A 9651-nucleotide genomic window follows, 5' to 3' on the forward strand; every position below is an offset into this window, starting at 1 on the left:
AGGCCATGTTGGTGCTAGGGAAAATCACCCAAATTTTTATTTTGGTTCTCAATAAATTTCAAAATTTTATTTCAAACATCCTTGAATCTAAAAAAAAAAAAAATACAATATTTCAACTTTTTGACTTGTCATATAATTATTTCATCTAAATACCAAAAACAAAACCAGTTTTACAAATGCCAAAATAGAAAACTCTTAGAAAATGATAATAAAATATTCTTTCGACTCTACCAATTCACTTCTACAAATCTCAATATAAAACTCTTTTTAAAAAATTATTCAAGATCTGTAAGGCCCAAATAACATCTCAACGAAATTCTTAACATTCTCAAAAAAAATTTAAAATTTTATAGCCAAGCCCTCTAACTAACGTTTTAAATAACGTACCGAAAGTCGTACTAATCAAGACACTAAAACGAAATATTTTAGTATTAGTACGTTTCAAGATAATCAATATATAAATATATAAATTATATTATAAAATAATAATCTATATATGAATAAATTATATATAAATACATATATACATAAATTATAAATAACATAGTTTGAATTGAAGGTAAAAAAATAAGCTTGTAGTTTAAAAATATAAAAAAAAAAAAAATTAAAAGTCGAAATATAAGTCGATACAGGCCGAAATTGAGACCAATACAAAATATATATGGTACAACAAATATTGGCCGTACCGGCTGATACGATACGAGATTAAAAACAGTGCTCCCACCCAACTGCAATGACTCCAGTTTTCCAATAGGAATGCCAGAGATGATCCAAGCTCGGGGAGGAAGAAATAAGATGGCCCCATAGGAAATGTGGTCAGAAATCCATACTAAATTGAAAAATCATCACAAACCTCCCTTTTTCTTTCCTATTGCAATTCTGTCAGCTGTAGTTTCCCATTATTTGTTTCCATTTTCAAAAGAAAAATGTAAGAACAATGGGAAGACTAATAAACGGTAACATTTGATGAAGAAATTCAGTTGGCCACCTACTGCCACAAGCGTCTATAGAAAAAACATGATTGATTTTTTTAAAAAAGAATAAGCAAGCCAGACTGATAATGAGCCTCTTAATCTTCTGCTCGGCATATGCAGCAGCTCGTACCTCTGGCTAGACATGAATATCATCACTTTCTATTCTCCTAATTCTGAAATCTTTAGGATCAAAACAATGTACATATATATATATATATATATATAAGCAAGAAAATACTCTCTTTTCTTTCCCTAAAATGACGTAGTATACATAAACCACAACAAAGGCCCTCCCCAGTTCGCCATCTTCGCTACCAACCTACTACAGTTGATTCCTCCATGCATCACGTCTTTAAATTTACATACCCGCTGGATGTGGGAAGCCGAGATCAGTCTGCCGCCGCACATGCTCTGGTATGAGCCTATTGATCAGCTCTGGTGACACTCCTTGTAGCTGTAGACAAATTGGAATTACCTGAGTTAATTGATCTATAGCAAGCATCATATACTGCAATCACAATAAATAAATAAACAAAACTATAGGAAAGCATCAGTGAGGATGTGCGAAATGTGATTTATGTCTCCAACAGTCTGCACAGGACCCTTGCACTTGCATAGCTACTCAAAGTAATGGACTGCCTCTACCTAACTATGAGAATGAAGAAAATTAAAGTAATCGGTTGCCTCTACCATCAAGATCTTCAAACTATGAGACCAGCCACATTAATGGCATGGCATCAATGAGTTTGTTAAACATAGGTACTTTGTCAGGTACATTAAAGCTTATTCCCACAGCAGGAGCAACAGACCTACAGGCACAGAAGAATAGAGCTGTTCCGCAACTAGGAATGACAATAATGAACAAACGACAATGTCTGCCAGTGCTAATGCAAAATATGAAAATTATTCTCGGCATTTTGTTAAGCTAGAATACCAAATATGTAACAATAAACCAAGAAAATAATTTAGGATTGATTATATAGTAGTAGGAAGAGAAGACAGAATCTCCAGGAGTACAATAACAGGAACAAACCAAAATCCAAGCAGCATATGACAGCCAAGCTGCCAGTAGTGAGTGCATTAGTATCTGATCTTGATGCATCAAAAAAACAAGAATCCTGATTGCTGATTCATGGATAGATAACTTTTGATTCTATCCTAAGGATAGGTTAACTGCTAAGAATCTAAGCATATGAACCCTGATAGTGTACCCCTCAACTTATGAGCCACGGTCACCAAAATCCACATTAAACAAGGGACATGCCACGCATATGAACCCTGCTAGAGTGATTCAAGATTTTGTTTTTTTCTTCAAATGGAAGAGGCTACATACTTCCTGCTTAAAGTTGAAAAGAGGAGGCAATGGGCGGCCATTTGGAAGACGGGCATTGGGCTCACGTAGCTCATCAAAGAAAGGGTGCGCACATGCTTCTAACTGCAATATCAAAAACCAACAAGAGGGAAAATGATAGGTCAGATACACATAGGATGACTATAAGTTATATTACCAAAGAATATTGTAAGGAATGGACAGAATGGAACTCTGAATTGTATCAGCAAACAGTAGAAGTTGCAGCTCACACAACAGAAGACAGCAAACCAACGGGGCTTAATTAAACTTTTTTTCCAAAAGCAGATGAAATGAGATTATTTTTTATGTAATTGGGCTTTATCTCGATGCTAAAATTAATTTTCATTGAAGGATGTCCAACTCACCGCGGTGCACCGAAGGCTTGGTGAATATTGAAGAAGCCGTGAGGCAAGGTCAATTGCTTCAGGAGGCATTCGTTTGTGGAAAACCTGAACAGACCCCAAAGTCAGTCAGCATTGCATAAATGGATCAAATCCAAGTATAATAAACCCCATATTCAACAGCAATTGATGAATTTGCAAGAATGTGAACAGAACCTCTGATTGGTCCATTAGAAACAAGATGCTTTAAGAAAATAAAGTCAGGAGTTTTTAGAATGTAATCAAGTCTTAAGATTCAGGCAGCACCACTTATTTGCTTACCCAATCATATCTTGTAAACAATTGAAAAATTGCCATGTAGTTAAAGATGGACAAAAGTATACCTTGTGCCAAGGATGTGCTTTAATTTGAGGGAACCTAAAATCTGTATAATCTGGATTCATGCAACGAATTTCTTCTCGAGTTGGAGTACCAAGAACCTGCAAGCACTTAATGTATCATCACAAAATTACCAGAGTTGAATATCCCATAGTGACATTGATAGACAGCAAGGCTTCACCTTGATAATTTCAACAAGTTGGTCGACTGCATTTTCTCCAGGAAACAAAGGCTATCATAACATTGGAAATTATGAGAAACAATCATATATAACAGAAGATTAAATACAGCTTGAAGTTTGAGAAAAAAGTTTTTCACTTCACCCCATAATTTTCAACGGAATTGACTAACCTGACCCACAAGAAGCTCAGCAAGGACACAACCAGCTGACCAAATATCTATTGATGTTGTGTATTCTGTTGCACCAAATATCAGTTCAGGAGCCCGATAATAACGAGAGCAAATGTATGATATATTCGCTTCACCCTTGATCTGTGATAACAATAGAAAACCATGAAAGACCAAAACATTTGCGGGAAATAATCTGTTGGAAACCTAGACATCATGTTAGACAAAATGTATCTTGTATAAAGCAGCATGCTACTATAGAAGTCTGTATGAACAACCGCAAACATGCATTTTAAGACTCAATTCATATGTGAATCAGTATCAAATTTTCTCAAGAGACTACAGCATAATGCACTGTTCTTTCATTGTATAAGCAGACCAAATGAGCTCACCTTCTATGTAGCCACATGCCACAGTATGAATTCCATGATATGTAGAAAGCCTATTTTCTAGTATTTATTAGTTATTATTGGATTTGTTCTTTTTTCCTTTTTCTTCTTTGTTTTAAACAATACCGGCTTTCAAGACCAGAGCTATCAACCACTCAGCCACCTCTCTGTAAAGAAGACAATTTATATTTTATTTTTTGGTCTACCATTACTACCTATAGGAAGATATCTGGTTGGTGTGAATCTATGGGACTATATATTTACTGTATATATCTATCTATCTGTATATATAGATACACGATACAGCAGGCCCTTTTTGTTTGTGAAGTAAGAAAGAGCCCTTGATCTCATGCCTTAATTGAATGAAGTGGTAAAAGTCAAAGGTGGTACTAAGTCATATAGCATCAATAGATTCATGCTAAAATTCCCTCTACAATACATTTTATTAAATTTTTGGCTGATACAATCTTTTGGCCGATACCGATAAAGGGATGAAGTGGTATATAGTTCTTTTGTTGATAAATTGGAGGATTAGAAACATGACCATTGCTTTCCAATTTGCTTTTTTGCATTAATTGCTACTTCATCAACCTTACTAAGTAGTGTATCCATTGTATTTGCTTCTCCTGATGGTTGGTCAAGTAACCAAAATGTTGTATTTTTCAGTACATTATTACGGATTGGATTAGTCTTTCTAGTGGGTATCCTTAAGGCCTCGTTTGGATAGTAAGATGAAATGAGATGATCTGTGAATAGTAGTGAAATAATTTGTGAATAATAGTGAAATTTGGATCATATTTTGTGGCACTTGCATTGCAACTTTTTTTATGAGCACACTTGAGTTGCAATTGGCCATGGAGAAAAAGTTAAAAAGTTTTCCTGGATATATAGCACTGACTCAAACATAACAAATTACTTTGTAGCAGCTACCATTGTTGTAACAAGTATCTCAGTGAAATTAAAAAAAAAAAAAATGTGAAGACACATACAAGAACTTTAGCACTTCCGAAATCGCAAAGCTTAACCCGGTGGGTGAGAGGATCGACCTGCAGAATATATATAAAATACATTTGGATGAAACAGTCCTGCTTATTTAAGAAAAAAAAATGTTGGATAACATACCAAAAGATTCTGAGGCTTCACATCCCTATGGCAAACACCAGGAACAGTATGGATATATGCCAGCCCCCTAAAGATCTGAGATGCATTTTGCATTTATTACCAGAATTTTAAATAGCAAAAATAAGATTCAGGGAAAAAAAGTGATCTAAACGAACAAATATGATAATGCAAAAGAAAGAGAAAAAATAAACTCATACTTGATATGTATAAAGTTTAACATAGATGAGGGGCATCCTCTGGTTCATGTTGCTGTAATGCTTTAGAACCCGGTATATAGTCTCAGGAACGTATTCCATAACTAAATTCAGAAAAAGTTCATCTTTACTTGTCGTAGAGAAGAAACAATGCTTCAGAGAAACCACATTTGGGTGATCCATCAAGCGCATTAACTGCAGCTCACGATTTTTGTACCGCTTGTCCTGCAAGACCTTCTTTATGGCCACCGTCTCCCCAGTTTCTAAGCATTTTGCCTGAATAGTGTGATATCAATTGCTACAATGAATACAGGTTACCATGAAAAGCCAGTTGTTACAGTAAAAACACATATAGTTCTATACCTGAAAAACAATTCCAAATGATCCACTCCCTACAACACGCTCTGCCATGTAGCTGATAGTCTGTAAGCGGCATCACAACAAATATCCCAATATACAAGATAATAAGAGGGAAGAAAAATATAAGCTCCTTAGTTATCATCAGCAATTCAACATTCGGAATTACTAATCAATTGCTTAGAGCTAGATAGTAGCACTAATAGGGATCCAAGCACAATTTTCACAAGGCATTAGCATTAGTCATTTCTGATAATCATATATCTCTAACCAATAAAGAGACTGCATTTTTTCTATAAAATTTGGAGGAGCTGAAACATGTTACAACAACAGCAGCAATAACAATAACAATAACATTAAAAAAGCGCAGTTCCTAACCTGTTTGGGTTCACCATTTTTGCCTCCAATGGTGGTGGAAATGATGTGACCAGTGACTGCATCATTTGCCTCGACAACAGAGGATGACATTTCCTACAATACACGGTATGAAAAAGCTACAAATTATACACAAGCCTTGCCCACCCGTAACCAATGGCATTTGGGCTACAAAAAACCCAGTCTTAATGAACTATAAAATATGCATAAAAAATAAGGAACAATAAATTTCAGCACGAGTCAGCTTTACGTAGATGACAACATCAATTTGCAAACTCAACACATTTTTTCACAAATAGGGCCATATCTGCATAAGTACTTTTTTCCACATAAGTTCATTAGAGTGAGTCACCAAAAAAAAAAAAAATGCAAATGTTGCCCTATTTATCAACGATATTTTGTGGAATTGCCATGTTTAGGACCCCATGATTACGACAGCTGTTGGTTAAGCCAAACAATAACGAGGTGTTCTAAGCAGAACCAAAATCATCATAGAGCTGAAACGCATTTATGATCCAACGAAAGTAATAGCAAATGCATATCGATGACAAACTAGGAAAGAGATGGCACCGTGAGAACGTGACGTTGAAGAAAGTCAGTGCGAAATGAGCTCAAAGAATATGTATAGAAAAGAAAAATTTAAGGCGGCTATAGCTCACAAGAAAGCATCACATGCTATAAGTGGCTTGGAACCCAATCAAAGAGAATAACAAGGAGAGAATCAAAGGACGTTCACTTCATGAAGCAAACTGGTACCTTTTGAGAGTAATCTAACAAGTATAAAAGGGTAAAAGTTCCCAATGGTCATGGCAGGGTTAAGGGAAGAAAATATGAAACTTAACGTACAAAACAAAAAGGGTGCTAGCACCAACATCAAATTTCCTGGGAAAGAATCGATAATCAAACTAATCAAGCTAAAGAGTGACGAAATTACACGAAAGAGTTCATAAGTTCAAATAGAAAGAAAATGCCAGACCACAAAAAAGGAGGGAACTAGTATTGATCTAGTATTGATCTGTTTGGTTACTTAGAAAATTAAGGATAAGAGGAAAAGTCCACGGATAAGGAAAAAAAAATCCCCGTACCCCAGATAAGCCTGATATAAAAAATAAGCAATTTAAACAGTACTTAAGTATTATCTTTTCTTTTCTTTTCATTTTTTTAGAAAGATTTCATCGCTTAATGAAACTAAAGTCTAAGAGAACATGGCCCAAGAAAGGAAAGATCAAAGATCAAGATCTCGACCATCAAAAAATAAAACAAAAATATGCACATAATCTCACGAAATAAGAAAAAAAGTAAGAAGTTAGAGAAAAAAACAGAATAACATTGCGATCAGAGACCGTGGGAAATCCAGCCACTAAAAACTCCCAGAAACCTCGGAAAAAATAAGAGAAAGGAAGCACAGAGAGTACCAGATCGGCCAGAATTCAAAGAACAACAAAGGCCCAGAGCTGGATCGTAGTAGATAAATGAAGAAACACAGAGAGTCATAGGGTGTGGTACAATGAGCGACGGCGAGAGAGAGGAGAGTACAGTTTGAGCAACCAACCTTATCGGAGGCGTCCATTTCAGAAGGAGCTTTAAGAAGCTCAAGAATCTTCTGCCGGTGTTTGAAGTTGTGGTGGTTGATGCTTGTTAGGACTGGCGGTCATGGCGACGAAACTCACACAAGCTACACTCAAAACTCCTACCTTATTCCTCTTCTCCTGCCTGTCTCTGTCTGTGTCTCTGTTTGTCTCTAAGGAGTGGGGCGAGGCATTGTTCGATTTAGAACGGGAAGGAGAGAATACCCACGCGATCTTGAGTGGCAAGTGAAGACACGCTCCAATTAGACTGCTCCATCTAGCAATGCTGTCTTGTCACTGTCTAGGAACAGTTGAGGACGAGGAAGATGGCAATGCAGTGGAAAAGCTATCATTTTATTTAAAAGATAGCACGTTTTTAAATTTCAACTTAGGCCATTTCGAATTTGAACGGAAATGAGTTAATTTAGTTCAGTATAATTTTAAATTAAATTTAATATTTAAATATTTAATTCTTAAATCATTAAATTCTTTTTAAAAATTTTTTATTCATGAGATTCATAATTATTTTTAATTCAATATATCTTTACAAGCAGGACTCATAATCTTTTTTAACTTCTGATAAATACATTTAAACTCATCTTAATATTAAAAAACATCTAAATTTGTCTTAGGTGGCCACCATAAAACTCACTTCATAATCTCAACTCATTACTATTTATAAAGAACTCAACTCAACTCAACTCAACATCCAAACGAGACCTTAAAGTTAATGTTTTGTAGGGATATTTTCTTTTTGCAAAATTGCCTCTAACTTACACTTTGATGATTATTTATAATTTATTGATAAATACCACATTCATTTTATAACTGTCATTTTGAGAATGAAATGTTATATCTTACGTTCCATCTTTATTTCGCATACAGCTATTATTTTTGTGTCACATACATGTATATCATGAAAAATTATTTTATCACGACCCCAAGGGTTAGGATGGATAAGTATCCTAGTGGAACTCCTATATCCACTCAATAGTGATTAAATATGGAGTGGTAACCCTTGGGTTGACAAAGAACAGTTAACAGGACTCGAATGGGTTCTTTTTAAAAAATGCCGGAGCGAAGTCATACGTTACGACACCTAATGCTGGTGGATATATACGTTATGATTCTTACGATGTTATGTTTTATTACTAATGTGTTGAGAATGATTCTATAAACAACGTAGTTTCAATGTGAGTTATACTACGCTCACTGACAAATACTCACAATGCCTATGGGGAACTATGACGATACCATATGATATATGTTACTTTAATTCCATGATTTTATGTGATTCTTGATGAAAGACTAAGTTTTTATGACGGAAGTGAAATTATATTCTCTGTAAGAAAATGTGCATAAAAAATCTATCTTCTTGAGAAATCTGAATAGGAGACAAATATAGTTTTTCTGCATTTGCATGCATCTCATGTTTATCATTCTTCATGCATAGTCTATCTTTGTGCATGTTAGTTGTCTAACTTATTGAGATTTCAAATAAATCTCACACTTTGTGGACCCACTATCATTTCACACAAAATAATAGAAGCTGTAGATACAGATGGACCCAATGGACTAGTGGATCAAGAAGATTGACAAGGAACCAGACATCGACAGGAGACTTAATCTTATTTTGTTATTTCTAGGCCTAACCCTTTGTGCCATATAACGCATGAAACAACTGGTTTAGATTCTTTTTTGAGAACTTGGTATTTTGTACTAAGATTAAGCTACCTGATGATTTGAAACTTATGGTTTAATCAATATTATTAGAATGATTTAGTTATTCTAGTATAAGTTCATTTCCATCATTAATTTCCGATGTGATTATTGCATACTGCTAGTTGCATTTCTAGAATGCATTGCATACTAACTATCATGTACGAGGGTATGAAACTTTTTGTTGCATGTCTCGATGCTCTAAATCTATGTTACATCCCAAATAGAGGTTGGGGGAGTCACATCATCGCAACCCCTCGCCGGCGTTGACCCCCACTTCTCTCTAACCACCTCTTCCTCTGATCCCCTCCCCCCACAACGGATCTCTCTCCACGATCTCTCCCTTTTCCCTGACGCCACCCTTGTGCAGCCAGCCACCCTAAGCAGCCCACGCCGCACCGCCACCATCTCACCTCGTCACTGACCCCTCACCGCAGATCTCTCTCTCCCTTCCTCCCCGAGCCTCAGCTTCGAGATCCCCTCATCTCCCTCTCAGTTTCCTAGCTGCATTGCCACCAAGGACACCGCTGTCGCC

At 35.8% G+C, this 9651-nt stretch overlaps 1 protein-coding gene across 1 annotated transcript; it reads right to left on the reverse strand.

Moving 5' to 3' along the window:
• Positions 1-929: 929 nt before the first annotated feature.
• LOC108996645 (shaggy-related protein kinase zeta) lies at positions 930-7574 on the reverse strand. The gene is made up of 12 exons (XM_018972652.2): positions 7382-7574; positions 5833-5925; positions 5461-5520; positions 5101-5373; positions 4904-4978; positions 4771-4827; positions 3396-3536; positions 3226-3276; positions 3050-3145; positions 2691-2774; positions 2308-2409; positions 930-1428 (listed from the first exon to the last, which is right to left on the reverse strand). Exons 1-12 carry the CDS (start codon positions 7397-7399, stop codon positions 1333-1335), a joined length of 1146 nt encoding a protein of 381 aa, XP_018828197.2. The 5' UTR covers positions 7400-7574; the 3' UTR covers positions 930-1332.
• Positions 7575-9651: the final 2077 nt, after the last annotated feature.

This window comes from Juglans regia, chromosome 10 (assembly GCF_001411555.2).
Source record: "Juglans regia cultivar Chandler chromosome 10, Walnut 2.0, whole genome shotgun sequence".
NCBI classification, from domain to species: Eukaryota; Viridiplantae; Streptophyta; class Magnoliopsida; order Fagales; family Juglandaceae; genus Juglans; species Juglans regia.